Below are 25,055 nucleotides of genomic sequence, written 5' to 3'. Positions count from 1 at the left end.
ATATATAATATTATAATGTAATATGTTAATAATATTATTATAAAAGAGAATTAAAGATAAAAAAATCTTTAGATATCATACTTTGATGTGGCGTTATTTCTCGATATCCAGTTATCAATATGTTCACGAAATACATATAAAAGGGCAGTGCTTTCAGGAAGACCAAAAGTGTAAATATTCCTTCCTACAAAGGATTCATTTCTTAAGGCTTTGTCTTCGAAAAAATAAGGCACTGCATTAATCCGAAAACCATCGACATTTCTTTCTAACCAAAAGTCAAATATATCCTGTTTAAAGAAATAAATTATTTATAAATTATTTTGTAAAGAATAAGAATTCAAGATAAAAATTCTAAAATATATGTGTTAATTGTAATTAATTAAATTTATCACATCATTTTTGTTTAAATTAATAATATATGCCAATTAAAATAATTAAATTGCTTTTAAATTTGTTTTAAATTTGTTTTTTAAATGTTTTAAAGTTATTTAAAAAGTTATAAATTATTATTATGCCAAAAATTTGAATTATATTTCATCTTTTTAAATTTACATTTTACTATTTAATTTAAATTTTTTAAAACATGAATAAAAAATTTAATTTTAAGACGATCTCTACGAATTACCATTAATTCCTTAATCACTTTCTCGTTTCTCAAATTAAGATCTGGCTGAGAACTATGAAATTTATGATAGTACCATTGTTGTCTTCCATCGTGCCATGACCATGCAGAACCATTTACGACGTTGTATGTGCTTATCTGTGCCAAAGATATAAAAAGATATGTTTATTTTATCTAATTTTTTAAATTATTATTTATATAAATTATATTTAAATTAAATTTAAAAATTCATCAAGAATTAATCACTCTTTTTTTCTCAAATCCTGCATGTAATTGTATTTTTTAAAAATTTTCAATTATTTAACTTTATAAAAACAATCTAATTAAAAAAAATATTGAACATTACATTTGGGAAAATATAAAAACTGAGAAAAATGTACCCAATTATTTGGTGGAATATTTTTGCCATTTTTATTGATGCTACCGTTGGTCCAGATATAATAATCAGTATATGGCTGAACATTTTTTGCCGACAACTGGAACCATTCGTGCTGATCGCTGGAATGATTAGGAATAATATCCAGAATGACTTTCAATCCTAAAAAGATTAATAATAAAATTATAACAAATAAATAGTGATTAAAAAATTAATATTATTGTATATAAAACATTGAACACATATAACATGTATGTATAATAACCAATATTTATGTGAATTATGAAAAATTTCCTGAATGTTTTTTTTATTGTGAAAGATTGTAGCAAATATTATAAATTCCGAATAATATATTGAATTATTATTTACTATGTTATACCTCGATTGTGTGCCTCTCGCATCAAATTATCGAAGTCATTTAAATTCCCGAAAAGAGGATCTATGTCCGTATAATTGGAGACATCATATCCTGAATCGATTAATGGTGAAACATAAATAGGATTCAAACAAATCGTTTCAATTCCAAGATCCGTGATATAATCGAGTCGGCTAATAATACCTATAAATAAATTGCATTAATAATATAACTTCACAAACATATAATATATGATTAAAAATAATTTAATATATTTATATATTTAATATACATATATTGTATATATGTATACAATATAGTAATATATGCATAAAATATGTTAACAGAAAGATATCTTTAATATTTTCCTCAAACTTGCATGTATGTAATAAAAAAAAGTTTTAATATTATATTAATTTTCTATTAGTAACAACAATAAATTTGTGTGACCTACCCTTTAGATCACCCTCACCATCGCCATCACTGTCCTGAAATCCTCTGGGCCAGATTTGATAAATTAATGTGGTTTCCCACCATTCTCTATCCGCAAGCTTCTCATTATCCATTCCATTTGTCCAAACCACGAGGATACTCATTAATATAATGTAATGTATAAACGCTAACATCGCGTATTAAGTTGGGTAATGTTTCAATTTGTCAAAAATTTCTTATGCCTAAAGCAAAATGATTATTGTATTATAAAAATTTGTTGGAAATTGATCAAAATTAATAAATGAAATAGGCTCAAGTGATTAAATCTAAAACAATAAGTAATGCCGATATGAATCAATACAGGATGCCCGAGTGTAATTTAAACGCAATTTATTAAGAAAGTAAATGTATACGTTTCGACGCTCGGTTCGGGTCCTCATCAGTACACTTAAAGCCGATTCTTCCACCTTTTGATAAATTTTACCTGTCGGGTAAGTAGCAAGATTACCCAAACATATGCGCGGATTGCCAGATTTACCTAACAGATAAAATTTAGCAAAAGGTGGAATAACCGGCCCTAAGAGATCTTTGATCATCAGCGCCGTTCGGATCCGGCGTTAAACTGTAGGTCCTATATATTAGTGGATATATGTACATTCGCCAACACGCGAATGTCCCTTCGAATTCGACGTGCTCGCTAGAGCCAAAACAAGTAGAATCTTGATATAAATTTAATACTCTAATTGCTTCGTCTAAATTTTTTTTAATACATGAATTAATGGTCAAACTATTAAATGTCCACTTGTCGAATTTTTGTCATCAAATTATTTGATTTGCTCTCTCTCTCTCTCTCTCTCTCTCTCTCTCTCTCTCTCTCTCTTTCTATACAAGAATTACAATCAAATCTTTATAATTATGTCGCAGAATTATATTTATTTTATGAAAAAATAATATCACTTACATGAAGAATTGTGCGAACCATGCGTAATTCTATTATTATTAAATTGTCCGATTTACTGTTAAAAACAAATTGTGAGAAATTTAATCAATATTCTTAAAACTTTTTTTTAAATATAATATTAATTATATATCTCAATATATTGCAATATCTATTATTAAAGAAACTCACGTCTGAGATAATAAATCTTGCAATTCCTCTGTTAATTGCACTTCTTGATAATCACAATCAATTTAAATATTTTTCAATATTATAATGTCGTTCTTAACATAGTCCTCTTGTGAATGATGAAAAAATGACGCGTTAAATTCTGCATAACGCAGATAACTATGTTATCAATATCGATTGAAACCAACTGTTATAATGTAAGATAGGGATACTTAATCACGATCAAAAAAAGATAATACAATAGTAATGCAAAGTTTCAAAGAAATTAGCACATATTAATCACACAATATAACAAAAAATAATTAAGTATTAATTATTAAGTATTAATTACAAATTGATGAAATAATCTGCTAATTACAACACATAGTTCTCTTCTATATTATAATGTATAATATTTTTATGATAGCGAATAGGTCAAAGCTGTGACGTTATTATCGAATCGCGCGTGCCAACAAAATGTGACATGAAAAACTCTTTATGATAATAATCTGATTCACTGATAAAATGATATCATATAATTAATATGATCATCCTTGATCACAACCACTTTTTTTATTTATCACGATTATTTCAAAAGCATGATCAAATCAAGATACTGACGTGATTGAATAATTTTTTTAAACAGATGACTGGTTAAGAGGGAAAAGAAAGAATAAGAATTATAATTCTCATAACGTTCTATTTCGTAATTATTAGGCAATAACATAACAATACATATATACACGTGTATGTATGTCTACTGGCGAGCAGTATGTATGTTCGCGCTTACACGGTATAAAATTCACAACGTGCGTGTCCTGCGCTTGCTGCGATGCAGCCGTTAATTAATTGATCATCCTACACCACGTTATGCGTCAATACCTCTAAATTTAGATTGCTTTCTTCCGGCGATAAGTGTCTCGATTCTTGTTAAATCAAGACAGAGTACGCAATTTTGTCAGAAAAATTGTTTTGTAATTAGATCAGATTAGATTAGATGATCCGTATCTCGAGTGACTCATTTATACTGATTATAAATTATGGTGTACTCGTGGTGTAGCACGATAGCTTCGTTTATTTTTCATTATAAAACAGTTCGCTATATTAAACTTTAAAAGCAGTTTTACAGTGAAGCGATGTACACACCGCACGTTTTCACCGTTTGTGAAACCACCTTTCAATCTCTTAATTCTAATCTGTAGAACTGTTTTCTAAGGAACACACCGACTATCTCGTACATAATTTATTCTTATCCTTTGATAGATAAAGATCGCCGATGAGATGGACTCCGCAATTGTATACGAAAAGTTTAAAGCATAGTTGGACCAAGTCGATGAACTTTAAGATATTTAACTCTCTCCTGGCACTCTAATGATTACTAGTAAAATACTAGTATCAACAGAATATTCAAGATCAGCATATTGCACCAAGTATGAATAATAATACAATTCCGTGAGAGAGAGAGAGAGAGAGAGAGAGAGAGAGAGAGAGAGAGAGAGAAGGAGGAGGAGGAGGAGGAAGAGGAGGAGGAGGAGGAAGAGAGAGAAAAAGGGATGAAAAAAAAGAGAGGAAAGATGGAACGAGTAATATAAACATAGATTAAGATGCTGCCTGACGATTTATTCTCGTAAAGAGAATAAATGTTCCATGAATATACATTGTTAGTTTTTAATAAATATTAATAGAAAATACTAGTTGAATCTTAATACAAAATTAAAAAAATATAAATGTTAGTATCAAATACTAGCATTATAGTATAAAAATTAATAAGGTATTAGTAATATTTATCTGTTTATTAATGATAATTTAAATACTAGTACCTTACTAGTAAAGTAATAATAATGTTTATAACCGAAATGAAGTAACTCTTTTCAAAGTAATTATCAGTAAGTACTAGTATTAATTGTATTATTAATATCAATACTATTACAGACTGCACACTACAATTTTTAATGCGACTAGTATTAATATCATTATTTGTACCGGAGAGTGCTAATAAAGCATTAGTATCAGTGAAATACTAATACTTTAACGACAACGTAATATTTAAAACAAGTTTTATGAAATTGGTCCATTCTGGCTCTAAATCTTTCATATTTTTACTTCTGCCACTTTTATCCCTCCTTCGCAAGGGAGCAATAGCCATAAATACCTTTGTTTGCTAACAATATCGTTTACGTCGTTAGAGACATATAAAGACAGTAAAGATAGGATGATAGATTGAACAATAGCATAGAGTATGAGGTATCCTTCATACGATAGTATGGAATATAGATTAGTTATAGAATACATACATGCATTATACATGTCATGTGTAATGTGTGTTATGTGATGTGTGCGTGTGCTTGTTTGTATAAGAGAAGGGAAAAGTGAAATCGAAGAAAGAAGGAGTAAGGAAGAATATGTAGAAAATCTACATTTTCGATAAAATGCAGAAATTGTCATGGGTAAAACTTGATATTTGAAAAACAGTGCGGCCAGCCCCAAAATGACAATATACAAAAGTAAAAGATAAAATTATAGAAAATTTCGCAATTCTTGTAAATTATACTTATAAAAACATTTTCTTTAATTTCCTTAGTATGTCTTTTTTTTAATAAATAACTTATTTTAGGCAATTCTATCCTTCTTTTTATTTTATATGAAATATTGAAGAAAAGGATGCACTTATCGTGAATTGCCTGCTAAAAATATTTTCAAATTGTTGTTAATTTAATGTATTTTTTAAATATCGCAATTTATAACGTTTAATTAAAAAAATATTATTGGAAAATCTTTATTAAAATTTAATTTTTCAACTTTTAATGTATTAAAAGGAAATATTGAAAAATACAGAAATTTCGTATTTAATTTTGATATTTAATTTAAAAATATGCAAGCACAATTTTATACTCAATCTTAAACAAAAATGACATTTTACAATTCATGTGTAATCACAATCACGCATCAGTTAATCCTTGGTCCGAAAATTTTCCGGCAATTGTTGGTCTTTTTCACGTAGACAAATGACTAATTAATTGGACCAAAGTGAAAACTAGTTTATGTATTGAAAAACTGTAATAGTGTATAATATACTAAGAAAATTGATAGTTTCAATCAGTCATGTGAAATACTTCACTTAAATCATTGATGTTTTGTTTGCATTTTTACTTTTTATTTTTTATTTAAACTTTTTGCATTTTGTTTGATTTAGGCCCGTTTCCACCAACGTAAATTAACTTTAATCTCGGTTCAACTTCGTCTTTTTTTAATCTTTAGAACTAGAAAGAGACAAAGAGTAAGTTGAACCGAGATTAAAATCAATCTGCATTGGTGGAAACGATCCATATACTTATAACAATATAAACTAATTAATAAAATAAACTAAAAAATGTTATTAGTTAATTACTCAAGATTACTTAGTTTTGTTTAATTTATTATTTAATTTACATAATACACGTTTATCTTTTTACTTCTTTTCTTTATATTTTCACGCATACCGATTATATTTAATCGATTTATTTAATTATTCTGTTGAAATATCCTGGCGCTCAAAATAATAAATAATCGTAAAATTATTGGCTCAAAAAGATATTGAGAAATTATTTTAATATTTCTTAAAATATATATGACATTTTTTTACAAATAAATGTAAAAAAAATGATATTTATAAATTTTAATACTTGAAGATTGTAAACATAATTTTTTTTGTTATTAAATTTATTTAATTGATTTTATATTTATTATTATATAATTATAATTATCTATTCTTCTCTTCCGATTCTTCTTTTTCATCATCTTTTCTTTCCTTTATTTCTCTTCAATGATATTTTGTATATTTTGTAATTTAGTTATTCTTTTTTATATAATAACGTCTTCTAAAATCATATTTATATAATATATGTGTATAATAGCAAAAAACAATTTATTTACTTAAACTTCTATTTCAGACTTTTGTTTTTGTTGTGTTTTTTGTTGTGTTTCTCTACTGGTCCTTATTATGCGTATCGTATTCAATTTTGATTCAACGAACGCTGATTATATTAATATATGTAAGTTTTATTAATTAATCTACAAATAAATATTGGAAAGTATTATTGGTTTAATTATATCAGTTATTCATAGAAAATCATTTGATCACCCTTAAAAATAATACGTGAATCATTTCGATTTAATCGCGCCAGAGATAAAAATATTTTCACATGGATCGAAATCTAATAACAGTCAATATGAATAGTTTATAATTCCACATTTATTATGCAATCTGTCACACAAAAACGAACGATATTTTCACATGTAAATTATTTTCGAAATTTTTGTATGATTTGAAATACATTAATATACATTATTATTTAATCTAAAGTTCATTTCAACTGTTAATTTCCATTTGGAAAGATTTCTCTATGCTTTTAATTAAATTTTTAACATATAGTAACGTAACGCCACCGTATTATATGCTATTATTTATATTACTTAATATAATAACATAACAGTGTAATCTTTCAAAACATACAAAAGATTTTGTCTTTAATTGTATGATTTTCTTTCTCTACATTCTTGTGTGACAGAACGCAATTCGTAAAATTGGCCATTTAATATCCCATCATAAAGAATTAATTTTGTACGTGGAGCGAGTGTGAGTGTATATGTTATAATTTTGTGTGTGTTAAAACTTATTTATATTTCTAAGTCAATTTTATTTTGGCTGACATACATATATTAATATACATATAATTATTATATATAAGTTTATAATATATGTATTTAACTTTTACATAGCATATAACTTTTAAGTAAACAACACGTATCTATATCTAACAAAACTAGTCTCTAAAGTATTAAAACTAAGAGTATAAAAAACATACAATATGAAACAACCAACAGCTTCTTAATCAAAGCGGTGAACAGTTGTCTACTGGCCTATATCTACACGGTCATTTTATTCGTTGTTCTCAAAATGCTGGAATTCAACATCCTTGATAAACGGTCGTAATCGGTGCTTATGAATATCGAATACGGGGCTGGCCATGCGTAAATGACAGTCTGTCTTCTATTTTGAATAAGGCATTGGAAATTGATATACAGCCAGGCCTCCGGTTACTTTCTCTATTAATTATTACTTTCCTCCTTATATGTTGCATTTTCAATATTTACATTTACGGATGAACACGCGAAACTACACATATACGTAGGCATGATATACTTTTTACTCGTCTTCCTGCTCTACATGGCCATGTAATTAAGTAAATGTAAATAGCGATAGAGAGACCATTTTTATTCTTCTCTTTCTAGTTTCTTTAGTCAAAGAGGAAATAACAATTAATAGAAGATTTGGAAGTAATTAATACGAACGCCCGTCTGTAATTTCATAAAATTCGGATTTACATGGGAAAATGACTCAAACCATATAATTCATTTACTTTATATGTATATGTATGTATAAATCCAAAATAACTGAAGTTTACTTCATTTTTCACACTAATTTAAGTAATTCACACTGTCTTCGCAAATGTCATCTATTAAAAAAATTTTGTTAGGTGATTATATCATTTTTATTTGTAATTAAATTTAAATAACAGAAATATCTTTATATATGTATATCAAAATTGCATGTCTTCTATTATGTATATATTTAATAATAATGCATTTGGTTCCAACGTTATTTATTAAAATTACCGAGATAATATTTGCACTGTTTCCTTGCTGCAAAAAGTTACAAATAGTTGTTAAGTTGGGACAATTATAAAAATTATCGAAATTGAACTAGAAAATGTCACAAAGAAAATAAATAAATTTTGCTATACGAGCAACCCTAATTTATGTTTGATGTTTAATATTTAATAATTCACAATTGAAAAAAAATTGTTGTTTTATAAATCCTCTCTAAGTGTGAGACATAGCTTTAATATTTATAAAATATTTATATGTCCAGATTTTGCGATTTGTTAAACACGTTGTTATTTATCTCACGAAGAGATCTATTAGGTTTCAATCACTATTTCGACAAGTGACAGCGGAAATTCTCCGGATATTCTCAATATGAAATACAAAACGTTCGGGAATTCTTTTTGTGAGACAGTGATTTTAAGCGTGTTGCACGTATACACTTTAGATATATATATATATAAAAACGTATAGAATTCATCTCGTCTAACCAGACTTTCGCGCGCTATTGTGATGTTGCGCAATAAACGTTCGACCTGTTATCAATCAGCTCAGATCAAATCAGAAATTTATAGAAGGGAAAAGAATATATTAGAATGCGGATAACTGTTTAACAGACTCAATTGCGCGTGTTAATATTTAGATCAATGATACTTCAAATGTTAAATGTGTGTGACATTACTCAATAAACGTTTAATATTATATAATTATGTTAAGATTAAAATTATTTTAGAATTTGAAACTGAAAGAAGTTGTTTTAGCTACTTTTTTTATGAATTTTTGGATAAAAGATTATAAATGTATTAACGATGTTATTTTTAATAACAAAATAACATCGTTAATACTTTTAATAAAATTAACAAAAAAAGGTTTTTACAAGATGCAAAAATTAAAATAAAATATTTTAAAATTATAATTTAAAAGCTAAATATTAATATATAATTTACACAATTTAAGATTTTAATTATAAATTTTTCTTAATTATATTTTTCAACTAGAATAATATTATATTACAGACACTTTATTTCAGAGAAAATTCTTTTAAATAATTTTGTATGAAAAAAATAATTTGTATATTAAGCAATGCGATACAAAATATTGTAAGTATAGATATAATCAAGAAATAATCAGATGAAACCACCGTAAGATATATTCTTACATTTTAAACGAAAATATATCTTTGACAATATATTTGCCATATAAAAATAGAGAAATTAAGTTATTAAGAAATATATTTATTTTATTGTTTTTTGCTAGAAATAAAAAATTTTATAAATCTAGTTATGTTTCATTATTTAAAATTAGGTTCGTATTGTTATAATTTAAATTGTTCAAATTTTTTAACCTGAAAATAAATATATCCAAATTTCTGTTTAAATAAAATAATTAAATAAAGTTTAGCATTGCCAAAAAAAGAAACATATAAAACTTAATTGTTGCTATTTCTGATGAATATTAATTTTACTCGAATTTTCCTTTGTATCAAAATTGTTCGAACAGTTGAATCGATGCAATTATCAATTCCGTCCTCTATAAAAAATGTTTAGATTTGTTTACATGTTTCTACTTCAGACTTTTCAAACACTTTGATCACATCGAATTTGTATGAATCCGTGTCTAAGCATTAAACTAAACTCTCTATACAATTGAAGGAACTGTCTTTAATAATAATTCTTCAACTTTAACAATTATGCAATAAAGTCATTAATTTTCATTTATATTATATTTTATTATACAATTTATTATATGGTTAGAGACAACTGGGAAAAGTAAGAATTCAGAACAGCAAAGTTCACGTTTCAGAAGATCAGCGCTTTAAGTTGTAACGTTGTATAGTTAACAGTTCATTCAAATTTATTGCATTCTCGGCGCATTCTGAACCCTTTGATCGGAGTAAATATTTGAAAATAGGGGGATGAAGAAGAGCAGCGGGAAGACGGAGGGTCGAAATAGACGGGAGAAGAGAGAAGATATTGGATAAATAGAGAGAGATAAATAGTTAAGAAGAGTATGCAGAAAGCTGGAGGAATAGACGGAAATATAGAGATCGCATATCAAGATGAATCTTTGTCGACGACGCTTCAACGAACGCTGAGGTACGTGTAGCACTTTTGATTACACTCGATTATTTTCACTTACATTCATCTACCTCCCGGCTTGGCAGCACAAGTGCGATAAAATCAAGTTCAAATAGCGTCAAATAGAAAGTTCATCGTAAAAATAAGAGCACGACGATTCTCTCGTCTTTTGATCTGTGTCATGTAAAATCATAATCACAGCCATAATTTGCTCAGCATAATTAAGAAAACAAGACAGCGGATCCACCGGAGAACATGGCTCTTCTTTGGAGAGCTTCTCTTTCTGTTTTTTAGAAATATTTATAGCAACATATTTTATAATATTTTTAATATTCCTGAAATAGGTAATCACAATTTTGATATTCCAAAAATATTTTTTATTTTAAGAAACTCTAGATATAAAGAACACATAGATTGCATTATATTATTTCTGTTTTGTGTTAATATAATTTTAAGTAAAACGTTTTATGCATTTAAATAATAATTTTCGATGTAATAATTTAAATAATAATTTAATATTCTATCTTTCCATATTTGATCTCAAAATAATTTCTTTTGTGACGCGCCAATCCTCCCTTAATCTGGATCCGCCAATGTATGTAAGATAGGATGATTTATCTCTATCTGGAAATCAATTGTGGAAATATCAGAATTCTTTCAACCTACCCTTAAATAGATTTAAAGAGACGGACGGTTTTTTACTGACGCATATATTACGCATTCCGAATATTCTCTTAGGTCATCAGAATCGCATATTTGCATCAACGAGCTTACTCATAGATTAATATGACTGCCGGTAATCGGAACTTTCTCGTTGAACAGCGTTCGCTTGATCGAGCAGTCGTGCGACGAAGGTTCGTAGACACGCTCGGAATCCCGTTTATTATTTTATCACTTGAACGCTTTGCTAATGAGTGCCTCTGTGTATACGTCCTACTGTACGTATAAATATTTATAATACAACTATCGCAAATTGTCGGATTAATAAAATATCTATGTGCCTGTGTGTGTTACCCTCATTTTCTTTTATAAGCGTTTGTTTTTTTTTTAAGTGGCTTATGTTAAATTTTTTTTTAAGATTAATTCCGAGTTTGGTAAATCTAGAAACAGAGGTCAGTTTTTCTCATACGGTAAAGAATCAGTTAAGCGTACTGAAATAATTTTATAATTAACTGCGTTGAACTTATTTTAGAATAAGAGTTAAATTATCTTTTGTCATTTAATTTATTATGATCGTTTAACATTAAATTAAGCATATTATCTCTTTCTCTTGCTCATTTCTTTGTTTGCCTTTCTTTCTCTCTTTCAAAACCCTTTTTTGAACTGTATTCTACATGTTATAATTTATATGATTTATTTCAGGTGCAATTTTTAATAAACCTGAAAACCGACCAGTTCAATTTAATTTTGTTCTGAATGTTTCATTCACATTACATAGAACATTTTAAATAATACCAAAAAACTGTTTTTTTAATTGATTAATAAATAAATAATCCAACATAAAATCAATATTATCAGTTTAAGGCAATAATAAAGAATAATAAAAGTAAGGAAGTTCGTAATGAAAACGTAAAAAGAGAATCCATCAACAATTTCAGAAGATTTATTAAACTAAAGTTGCCAAACATAATGATATAGTATATAAAATTTTGTAAAACAAAGTTGAAATCAATTTGTTTAATAACTGTGGCGGCGTATTTAATTACTAAAAATTATTAAATATCTTTTCAAAGAAAGTGAGGGTTGATGAGAAATTTGAAAAAACTATATAAAATGATTATTTTTGTATTACTCTACTAATTAATCTACAAAATAAAAAAAATAATTGGCAGACTTAACCATTTAAAAAAATTGCAGAATTTAATGCCGCTATAGTATTTGAACAATTAACAAAAATATCTTTAAAAATACTTCTGGTAGATGTCGCAACCTATATCGGTCATTTGTCTCAATTTGAATTTCAATCCTGAATTATTCTATAATTGTAAGCTTAACATAAAAAAATTATTGCAAAATCATTCAGTTGCCTATAAATTTTTTATTAATTAAAAATAATTGAATTATATTAATTTGCGACGACTACATTTAATTTGTCGGTTTAAGTGTTTTTATATGTGCAACGTTCGAGTATCTAACTTTTGTAATAAACATTATCGCATGCGCCTCAAAGACATTGATATGCCATATAATAATTTATTATACATTTAAATATTTATTGGGGAATTTTTTGTATGATAACTACATATATAAATGGATCATATAATAAAAAATTAATTAATTTAATTATTAATGTTAAATTAATTTTCCGTACGATTGCAGAAAATATTGAGCGAAAATATAATTAATATAAAAGTGGCTAAACAATTGTTTTAATGGAAGTTTCGCAATATTATAATATCTTCAATTTCGTATCTAATTAATTATTTGATGTAATATCAATATAGACATCGATGTACACGCTAAACATATTAAAATATCAGATCAAAGAGAGCAATTTTTCGAAACATAATAAAAATCTTATATTTAAAAAAACGAAATATAAAAAATGATTTTATACCATTTTCCAAACAGATTAACATTAAACGTATCCCGCAGGCATGTTGGGTTATGATATCATAATCAAAAGATCATAAAACTTATAAAATTTAAATATCATATAAATTCTGATATCATATAAATTCTTTATCTGTTTTATATCTTGAAATAAATGGCTTTCTTTCCTTTCTGCGTTTAATAAAGTAAACCTTGAAAATAAAAAATTGCAAGCAAAACTAACTTGTAGTTAGAAATAAAAATAAGTCATTTTCTTATATTGTATCTGTTAAATATAAATGGCATTTCTCATAGTAAATTAATGTTATTTAAATCCTATACAGCACATAAATAACATGAGCATAACAAATATAATAAATATATAGTGCATTAAATATAATAAAAGAAACTTACAGTTTAAATTTTGGGGAATAAAATATAATGTTTCTTGTAACGTTTATATTGCACTCATAAATACATTCTTATGTCAATTTATGTGCAATATCTTCGTACCGCAAGAAAATTCAATATATAATCTTTATGTGATGTCATAATCCAATATGATTGAAAAGAAAGAGAGAGAGAGAGAGAGAGAGAGAGAGGAAGAAGAAGAAGAAGAAGAGTGGAAGAGAAAAGGAGATAAAAGGGAGAGAGGAGGATAAAAGAAGAGAGAGAAAGAGAGGATAAGAGAATCCTATCGCGAGCAAATGAGCAGAAGTACGCTTATAATCACTGAATGTTCCGGAAGTAACAATTCGCTCTATTTCTTTCTCGATTACTAGCTTTTATTTTATAACGCAGAATTAGGTTGTGAGAACTAGGATTGACACTAATCACCATTAGTGCAGTCCATCCGATAGGTGCGCTTGTCCGATTGCTCATCTCCGCGCTTTTATAATACTATGAGCAGCAGTCATTATCGTCATTACATCCTTTTAAATTAGGTTGATACTCCTCGTAGGAACAAACTGGTGTAGTGAATTTGTACATACTGAATGCTGCGTAGCAGCCCGTAAGTTTCGTTCAGATGTAATGTCGCCTTCAAAGCGACACGCCATGTAACTTCCATCCTCGTGATCCTCGTCTCAAGATCACAGATAAATTCGTGGTGAATCGTCGGCGGGAGGGTAGGGGAATGGAAACAATTTCTTCCTCTAACACGTTACAAAAGCTGGTTATAAAATGCTAAAATGCTAATAATATCCAAATCTTGTCAATCTCATGAGGTATTTTCCTACGCTTATGTTCATAGAACATCGCTAAGAACGAACGCCTGTTCAGACGTACCTCGAAATCGCTAATCATATGAGATTCATTATAAACAACGATAAACGTAAAATTTAACGCTGTAGTTGCAAGATTAGTGCTGACTCGTACTCCGAATTCAGTTTGTGATTTTGAAGCGATATATAATATTATTGGGAGTCATTCATTGAAAAAAATGTACTAAATTTTATTATTTGTTTGAATAGTACTATTAAATATTTACTAAATGTAAACACACATCTATTTGATACCAAACCAGTTTAAGTACCACTTTTTTAATTGACTAAATATTTATTTACTGTAAATAAATATTTAGTTAGTGCTATTAAAACAAATATTTATTAAAACTTAGTAAATTTTTTTCAATGTTCCGTTTAAACGGATGTCGGGATAGTCTGTCTGATAATAATCCTCACAACTGTTGTATCGCCTCGCGTTGAGTGCGACCCTCGATCAAAGGCAGTGTGAGCCAATAGTCAATCTCAATCTTGATGAGGACTTTACATTTCTTCTTCAAAAATAACATACCGCGAAGAATCGCACTTCTAAAACGTGTATCAAACTACAAATTGGAGATTGAAGATTGCGAATTGGAGCACACTGAAAAAAATTTACTAAATCTTAAATTTACTAAACTTCTTCAAAGAAATATGTATTAAGATGTAATAAATTATTTTCAGTGTAGAATTCGATCAATCAGAACGCAACGGATTAACATTAAATTCATCGGATCGATCAAATTGTAATCTTCAATTTCAAATCTCTTTAATCTTCAATGCGTCTGATATGAACTTATTATAACTTCAAAATATTTGAATTTTCGTTTGGAAAAAAATATCGTGGACGAAATTAATTATTTGGACGAAAATTCAAATGTTCTGAAATTAGAATATGCATTGATAAAGGAAAAGGTGACTTTTTCGCATTGTAATTTTCAAAGGCAAATGTAATTTACATTCGAACGAAGGCCGCGATACAACTCGCGAAGGTAAGACTAATTTAATGTTTGTCGCACTTTCTATAACTACTCTTAATAGTAAATATGTTTCTCCTGGTATTCCATAACACGATCTTGTTGGCAAGACAATTATCAAGTCTGCTAACGATTTGTGCTGCTCTGATTGACGACGATCTCAAAATTCCTCTCGAATAGCGTTCATGCAAAATGAATCATGTAAACGAGAAAAACGTCTAAAATTTTATAAACGCTACACGCACTTAGTCTTTTATTAAGATGCCTTTCTTGTTGCATCTCTTAGACATTCGCGTATTATCCAAGTTTCTGAAGAACAAAATCCGTAACAAAAACTTTATTTCCTATTTTGCTTAAGAAATTAATAATAATGTAGGCTATGCCCCCCCCCCCTCCCTTAGAGTCCCTCCTTTTAAAAATATTCATAACAAGTATACATGTAAATCAGCCAATGCGAGTCAACACAAGTTAGGCGTGTGTGAAATCGTATATTTTATTCTTGAGAAAAATTGACAAACGTTTCAGCTCTTTCGATTGGGTCTTCCTCAGTGTAAAAATAAAAATAAAATCGGTGACGTACGAATTTAATATAAAAGATGCTATGCGAAGCAAATTGAAGTATCGTTAACATATATTTATAAAATGATAATAATGCTGTCTCTCGTATCTAACAAAATACTCAAATCTAACATTTCAGATTATATATAATAATGTTAACGATGATATGTGAGATAAGACATGTTAGCACAAAGACGTTCAAAGAGTATGTTCATAATAAGTGTTATATATTTTTTAAATATTTCTGAAATGCTTAATCGCAATTTTAATATTCTAAAAATATTTTTTAAATTAAGAAACTTCTAGATATAAAAAACATAGGTTACATTCTATTATTCTTTGTATTTATATTTTAAGTAAAACGTTTTATAAATTATACTTTTTCAATAATTTAAGTAATAATTTAATATTCTATAATTTTATATATATAAGTAATAATTTAATTTGTCTTTTTATATTTAAAAAAAAAATTTCGCTTGCAATGCATTTCCTTGACAAATTTCTGAATCCGCTAATGGGATTTAATACATGATTATCCTAAGCCACTTTGAGATTAAATAAACAGTGTGGTATCTTAATTATGCACACCTTAATTGAAACTGTTATTTGTAGGAGCCAATGATCTGTGACGGAGGAAATTAAATTAAATAGAGTTTGATCAACAGCTATAATAATAAACGAATTTGTAAGTGAATCGACATAATTAGTATTTGCTTATAAATATTCTACAAATTATGCATCTATTCAACTTTGAATGGCACGCGTCGCGCAAGCTTTATTCTAATGCCGATTCGTACTAAGAAAAAGTTCACACCTTCCGTATAAAATTGCAGTTCTAACGAAAAAATATAAATATAAGTATTTTACAATAAACGCTGAGAGACGTTTATCGATCGTCAATAGGATTGCCTAAAATTCTAGATTCTACTAGCAATGTGCCACGTCTTATCTCCGGCTTGAAACTTAAATTACCTATTAATTTCTGCTACATTGCGTTCGTATAAAAGAAACTTTTCGCTAAATACTTTTATTAAAAATGCAATTTCACCACTTTGGAACAAATCCCTATTCACTCGCGCTGTCAAGTTCTTCGTCGGTTTATTCATTTCTCTCTGGCAATCCTCATCAGTAGCAACCAAAATCAGTCGCATCAAAATACCCAAGGAACACATAAAAGTTAACAAAAAAATCAAAATGACTTAATTTTAATTTTGAACGTCAATAAACAGTCACATTTTGTAATTAAAAATCATCATTTTAACCTTTATAACATCAAAATAAAGTCATTTTGACTTTCTCTTGACCTGATGTGTTTCTTGAGTAATAAACTCGATTAGTTTCATATGCATGTGGCCTCCATACGCATTTCATTAGCTGTGCAATTATTGCAATGATAAAAATGCACCATGTTCTTCAATTCTATTACAAAAATTCGACGCAGTCATGCAATATCCGATCGATCGCAGTTTTTTCTCTTTTTTTCGAACTTTTGGATGTACGTTGCACGTTTTACTGTTTCGTTGAAATCGTAGTAAATCTAATATATATTAAAATATAGTACGCTGAGGCGAGATTAAGATGAAACGTATATTTCTAGTGAAACTCTAACAATTTCGTCTGGTATATAATATCAGAAATAAATATTTAAAAATTTACAAAATGGCAATGAATAAAAGTCACTGACAGACATTTGGTATATTGCACAACCGTGTCCAACAGTTGTCGTTCAGTTTCTGCTCAGGTGCTTGCGCACTTTTCTCTCCTCCCTGCGAGATTCTCGCGACAATCGATCCGATCATCAAATTTCCCTCGATAAAAGTAACGTATCGTTTAGTAACATGTACTCGTATATAAAATTACCGACGTTAATTTTTCCTGACTGAGAAAAGAAAGAATTGCAATGCAATTCGCTAGTAAATTACCATATAGAAACTTGTGTATTTCTTACAATTAAATAAATACAATATGTACACATATGTGTGTACCCGCGATCTGATCAGACATACGTATACTATCTATATTTTTTCGCCTTTCTTCTCCATTTTCTTTTTTCTTTTTTCATTTTTTTTCTTTTTTTTTTTATAACAGCCAAATGTTTTCTTTTGCGGGGAATATGACATGACTAGAACGCACTTACTTCTTTCTTCCTTTGAATTATTTTAAGGCAAGCTCACATTTTTTTCTCGCACGCGCACTTCTCTTCTTAGTTTTTTCTTTTCCCTTCGTCGCTTGTCCTTCTCTCCATCGATTTGCTTTCTTCTCTTTACTGGACACACACACACACACACATACACTCTCTCTCTCTCTCTCTCTCTCTCTTTCTCGCAAGCACTCCCATGTTCTCAGATACCTATACATGCATACATATACATACACATATCCATTTAATACGTCACGCGACATGTTCGTTGTTAATCGTCTCAGAGGATGAACTTATGTGAGTTTCCGGCACAATTAAAGTTCGTTCTTCGCGAAATCGTATCGTCCCGAGACCGCTTCTGTGTCCTGTAATCAAAATCAAGAACTGTTTAAAAAAATATTATAATTCACAAGGCTGAGAAAAATTTTTTAAATTATATTATGTTACATCAGTGTAAAAAGAATTAATTCAGATTAAGATATAATTAAGATAATAAATTAGAAATAATTATTAAATACACTGAAAGAAAAGTATTTGATAATTATGATTATTATTTTTTTCTTTTAATATGGAAATAGAAGATATAATCCCAAAGAGAACAAGAAAATCAAAATAATATCAATTTGACGTCATATTGATGAATTTACTATGTCATTTTTTGGTCATGATAAAAATCTCGGTCTCAGATGATCTAAGAATGATCAAGATTTTTATCATGACCGAAAAATGATATAAATTAAATATTGCATAAGCACAGAATGTTTTGTTTATCAGAAGATTAACTAATTTTTTTCCATAAACGAAACGTTCCGTTTAATCACCTAATTGCTCTTTCATTGCTTCTGTTTTCTATAAAGTTTTGCTAATGCTCTGGCAGTATTCACATAGCTCCATCGTAAAAGACGACCGATTAGTAAAACAATGAAGAAACGTAATTGCTGATCTCTCTTCTCATAATGAAAATGTAATTGAATTAGACCTTATTTTCACGTTTATGGTAACAGTTGACGTCCTTATGCCTTCCTAATTTTATGTAAGCATATCCTAATATAACTTTATTAGTAGGCATAAAATTAATAATTATTTTAATAATTATTTTATTGAATAAAAAATATTTAAGTCGTGAAATAGCAATACATGAATCTATTACACAAATAATACAACTAAATTAATTATTAACAATAATAATTTATTAAACGATAATATTAATTATTCTGTGGACTTATTATGAAACGTCTCTAGTTAAGATGAAATAAATGATTGCCGTCACATAGATAACTTTTCATATCCAGTTTTTAAGATATCACTATTGATACATTCAAATCAATTCAACATTAAAATTAATTCGTAGATATTTAAAAAATTCTGAAAAAATTCTAAAAAAATTCTTAGAGTTTTATGAGAAGAAAATAAACAATTTTTTTGTCTCTTGCAGTTTTTCTGTAAAGTTGATAGTACTGGAGTAAAAAATTATTGAAAACCAATTTTCGGCAATATTTAGCAATTAATATCTTGTTAACTATTGCAAAAATTGCAAAATGAGGACTTTTCTTCTCAGTTTAGTCCATTCTACCCCTATGCGAAAGATTTATTATTATTTTCCAAACATCCTGTATACATATATATTATACATATATATAATATAATAATGTATTTTCTATTTTTTAATTTTTAAGAAAACGATATAATAAAACATTCTGCAACGAAAGTAAAGTAATTGTAAGTACAGCAAAAAACCTATTACTATTGAAATAGCTTCATTAAAAATATTGTATTATATAGTATATTGTACCTTTTAAAATCAGCAGTTTGAGCTTCTTTTTATAATACTGAAAATCTCATTAATTTTCTTAGATAACAAAAAGTGTCTGAAATCGGGTTATAAGACGTTTTTTGCGACTAAAAGATGACTTAAAGACGTCACAATTTTAGACTTTGTGTTGTTTGAGTTGATCTTCGACCTTGTTAATTACGGTCTGATTTGACTTATATTTTGCTTCAATCGAACTAAAATCTTTGAGAACTTGTCGAAAGCAGAAAAAATTTCTAAGAAATCTTATGCTGATTTTACAATGAATCTGTAGTAGGAAGTCTTAGTCTCAATCAACGTCAGTTGTACAAGAGTTGATTATTAGTTAACTTCACTAATAAGACTTAGAACTACCAAACTACCGACTCATTGTAGAATCAGCATTACAAACGGATGGAAGATCGGACTAACACTGTGAAATTATAAATTATTTGCACTGCACTACTTAATAATTTTAATGCATATTAGGCATGATAAATAATTAAACTGCAATTGAAAGAATTAAAGATTTCTTTTCGTATTCACCGGTTAATAATTTCGTTGAGCACGTGCCTTGGCGGACGCCAGAGCTAAGATATACGTAGTGGATAGGCCGACATGGCGTCGCATTGGCCTTGGTTTAGAAACCCTGGATCACGCCGTAGGCCTCAAGGGTGGACATGATGAGGTAGAGCAGCCAAAGGGAGAACAGGAACACGGACGTGATGAGCTTTGGTATAAAAGGTCCGCCCAATTCACCGCCGATCGACTTGACTCGTCTCACCAACAGCACCACGATCACGAAGCAAGCCTCGCTACAGAACAAGGTGACGGAGAAGGCCAAACTGCGTCATAAAAGAAAGTCAGATATAGTTGTGCAATGTAGGAAGCAACAGCAAAATTACATCTGCGATTTTTGCATAGAGACGCGAGCAAGCAACCAACTATGAAATTAGCTTTCGGGAGCTGACGATGCGTCTGTTGGACTCACTTAATTACATTTTTTATGTTACAGCTGTTAATTTGAATTATTATCTCAAAATTCATTTATTATTACAATAAATAAATTTATTTATCATCAAAATATTATTTTAATAATAAATTATTATTAAAATAAGCTTAATACACGCACACGCATTCTTTATTGTATATTATGTCATTTTGGTTCCTCGAAATTAAAAAAATTTGTAGTTCCATTTATTCAAAATAAATCAAATGGATCTCGGCGTCAACTATATTACAGATTTCCACCTCAGCTTTGGAAGGTTAAACATTGAATTTTTTTTTATCAAAAAATTATTCAAATCTTTGTCTCTCATTTTTAAAACAATATTATTTGAAAGCAGAGATTTTGGAAAATTAAAGTTCTCAATGTTTCAATTGGTCATTATAAAAAAAATCTTTAAAATATCTTTCGAAAGAATATACTTACATTTTTATCGAATTTATATGAAAATCTATTAATTTTCAAAAACTTAGCAAGAAAAAAGATCGAAAGATATTTTCTTTCCATGTCCTTACTTTCAAGAATTCAACATTTAAGCTTTTGAAACTGTCTTCATGAAAATGGAGTGAACTTTTCTGGTGCAACCACAGATTCATCTCCAATTCCAATTTGGTCAAAACTATCATAGAAAGTCAATCAACGACTGAGCACTTGCAAATTTGATCGCAGCCATTATATTATTATGTACAACATGTGTCCATAGCAATAGATTACATCTTAGAACACACCTGTGTACACAATCTAAACAACCTATTATTCTTAATAAATTGTCGTGATATTTTAACTTCAAGCAGAAACACACACATTGCCTCATCTAATCTTATTCCAAGACAAAGAGAATGTATTTTCTAAAATATAAAAGAACGAGAGAACGTTACATTCTTTTGAAGACTAGAATTTATTGTAAAGTAAAATATCAGTTATTAAGGAAAACATAATAATCTTATACTAAAAGTCAGTTTTAAACTGAGAGAAAAATATCTATAATTCATTGTTTTACCTTGATTTTAATAAATAAAATTTCCAAGTAGTAAAAACACGTATTTTTGTATTTTGTAATAAAAATAAAATTATGCTTCTAACGAAAGGTGTCTTCTATTTAAAAAATTAATTATTTTGCAACAAATCGCATTATTTAACGAAATTGTTTAGACGCAATATGTAATCGATTGGAGATGTTATTTGTATATTCATGTATTTGGTTTTCGTAAAAGAGACTATTTTTCAGCAAGATACACGAACGACAATGTGAAACACGGAGTGTATTTTAACTGTGAAATACTGCTCAATATTGTAAAAATCCAAGTACAAGCGTATAAAATGTTTCAGTATTTTCCAATATTTAAAGAAATTTTATATACAACGTGTACTAACTTTTTTTGTTCTTATTTTTAATAGAGAAGTCTGTAATTTGATAATTAAATTATACAATTATACTGTATGGCTTTATTAGATTATTATAATGACATAATATAAATAATAACAATAAGTAGTATATATTATTAATATTATGCAAATAATTACAATAAAAAGAGAGAATTAAAATGCACTCTCAGAGTAATTGTAAGTTTATAATGTAACTCTCAGAAACTAAGTCTACACTCTCAAATTGTTCCAACAAGTATCGTACATGATGCAACACACAGTGTACTGTAGCGTGTTCTTGCTAGGGAACACCCAGCATCATCCAATACGAGACAATGCTCCATTTCGCGGTTGGCAATCCATCGAAATCCTCGTGAAATAGAATGCAGTGTAGCGTAGTAGAGTAAAAATTGTCATAAAGGCTCTTTAACAATTTTCTAGTATTCTAACAGCGTTATTATCCACGACAAATGCAATGTACAAAATGTTTGACAAAAAAAATAATGAAATAGTCATTTTCTTCGTACTAATAGTATTATACAAACTACTGTTCTGATTTCGCTTCAATATTACGTCGAGTGTCTATTCATGTAGATAAATGGCCAATTTCTCGGGTACTTTCTTCGAAATTTCACAATTTCGTAGCGCAGAACAATGGCAGTCATGTTAAATGTCATCGTCGCGAGAGCGATGTTGGCCAAGTTGCTGTCATCGTGCTTCAACCAAATATCTTAGAAATAGTTTCACGAAAGTGATCGTAAATGGAGAGTGATGCTTTGTTATCGAGGTCACGTTTTACTTAATCTAACGTCTCGTGTTATCGTGGCATATCCGGTGGCATTCGCACGATTTTGAGCTACCGTGAAAACGCGCTCGTGAATTATCGAAAACCAATTTTGTTGCTAACTGATATAAACACGTGCGCGTATACACATTCGTAAATATATATTTTTATTACGAGGTAACAGAAATTACGAGAAATAAATGTTCAGTGGTACCTCGAGAAATACTGACGTAAATTTATCAGCGTAATGCACAAAATAAATCATGAGGTATATTCAATAAAAAACATTGGACATATAGAAAAAAATTATATAAATAATATCAATATAATGTAAATAATACAATAATAATATAATAATTTTGTGCGTTACATTCCGTCTAAGCGAGCGGTCACGTCGTGAGCGACGCCGATATGTCTAGCTCTGACATGCACAATATTGCCGGAGTGTTACGGCTTACATATGGTTCACCTGTGCATAAGCGGGGGATCGTTGATTTGTTCGGGTTTGCTGGGATCTGTGCTTGGACAATGGACACCTTGATTACTCAATCGTACTTTTGAGATCCATCTGAATTTTATTTCTTTACGTCTAATGTTAATTGCGACATGATTTGTTTTTTACTTAATTTTCACTTATCGTTGATTTTTCTTTTGCGTTTTATATCTGAAGAGGGCTCAATCTTGTAGCCGAAACTTGATATTTTTACACATGTTTATACATTTACACATTTATATATGCCGTTCCGTGCGCATGTATCGTCGCATAATAATTTAATTAATTAAATGTTTTGTTTTTCTCTTTGTAATCTACTGACTCTTCTTTCGCCGTGTATTTGTTTGATTATTTACGTTTACATTTAAGAGTCTTTACATCGTTATTATGTAATATAATAATGATATAACATAAATAATAAATAATGTAATATATACAAAATAAATAAATAATTGTTTATTATCTACTGTATTAGAAGTTGTTTTGAGAAAAATATATTTTAAATGTTAACCATCACATTTTTTTAAATTACCATTTGAATTCGCGCAAGGTAGACTGTTTACTAAATTACGCATCTTTGTGCGCACCGGATGTCCGTAATTGCTTTCCACTACTTACTTGCCAGGTTCGACAAGGAACGGTTCGCTGTGGCAAGCACGGTAAATGGCGGCGATACTCCACGCGACGCCGATTCCCAGGAAGACGTTTACCGCGTTACTTCCAGTCACATTGCCCACACTCGCGTCGGCATACTTGTCCTGACAGGCGGCCACTTTGCTCGCGAACGTGTCTGAAATAATTCGGAGTCTTAATTACTTTGACAAGTGCACGGAGCTGTTAATGCACGAATAACAATGACATGATCTCTTACGCCATTGTTATGTTTGAACGTTACAACTATCATAATATGTCAGGCAGTAATATAGAGATTAAGAATTTTATTACTTTAAAGTCAACGAAAGGCTGCGAATAATATAAAGTCCCACATTTATTTTTTTCACGAAAAATCACTTTTCTTTCAATTGCACTACTAATTAGGAAATAATTTATTAATCGTTTTATAAAAGTAAGCGTAAATTAATTGTAAAAAATTATAACGTAAGAAAAAATTAATTTACCTTCAATGGAAACCTTCAAAATAATTTAAATAACTTACAATATAATATATTACATATGTAATATTTAAATACTCAACAAGATATACCTATTTCTAAAAGAAGCCTTTGTGACGTCTTTTAAATATCTTTAAGACATATGTATGTCTGTTTAAAAGACGTTTATGATGTCTTTTAAACATATGTGTACATGTGTCTTAAAGATATTTAAAAGACGTTACAAAGGCTTCTTTTTAGAAATAGGTACATCTTGTTGAGTATTTAACATATGTATAATATACTATATTGTTATTTAAATTATTTTGAAGGTTTCCATTGAAGGTAAATTAATTTTTTCTTACGTTATAATTTTTTACAATTAATTTACGCTTACTTTTATGAAACGCTTAATAAATTATTTCTTAATTTAGTGGCCTTTAATTT

At 28.6% G+C, this 25,055-nt stretch overlaps 2 protein-coding genes across 3 annotated transcripts in view; both read right to left on the bottom strand.

Moving 5' to 3' along the window:
- Positions 1-2,943, bottom strand: part of LOC108749134 (maltase A3-like) — a 4,774-nt gene extending 1,831 nt beyond the window's left edge. Inside the window, 6 exon segments of the mRNA XM_018487660.1 lie at positions 14-287; positions 626-760; positions 1,003-1,160; positions 1,378-1,557; positions 1,808-2,027; positions 2,915-2,943. Coding sequence (XP_018343162.1) covers positions 14-287; positions 626-760; positions 1,003-1,160; positions 1,378-1,557; positions 1,808-1,979 — 919 coding nt within the window. The 5' untranslated portion in view covers positions 1,980-2,027; positions 2,915-2,943.
- A 15,067-nt stretch (positions 2,944-18,010) lies between these two features.
- LOC108749120 (sodium/calcium exchanger 2) overlaps positions 18,011-25,055 on the bottom strand; it is a 66,100-nt gene continuing 59,055 nt past the window's right edge. For both annotated transcript variants that reach the window (XM_018487645.1, XM_018487646.1), the window contains exons 7-9: positions 24,136-24,307; positions 20,416-20,714; positions 18,011-18,445 (exon numbers count right to left, since the gene is read on the bottom strand). In XM_018487645.1, coding sequence (XP_018343147.1) covers positions 20,510-20,714; positions 24,136-24,307 — 377 coding nt within the window. In that variant the 3' untranslated portion in view covers positions 18,011-18,445; positions 20,416-20,509. The remainder of the gene's footprint in view (positions 18,446-20,415; positions 20,715-24,135; positions 24,308-25,055) is intronic.

The sequence above is a fragment of the Trachymyrmex septentrionalis genome, unplaced genomic scaffold (genome assembly GCF_001594115.1).
Source record: "Trachymyrmex septentrionalis isolate Tsep2-gDNA-1 unplaced genomic scaffold, Tsep1.0 scaffold269, whole genome shotgun sequence".
NCBI lineage: Eukaryota > Metazoa > Arthropoda > Insecta > Hymenoptera > Formicidae > Trachymyrmex > Trachymyrmex septentrionalis.
This window is presented reverse-complemented; position numbering and strand designations above follow the sequence as displayed.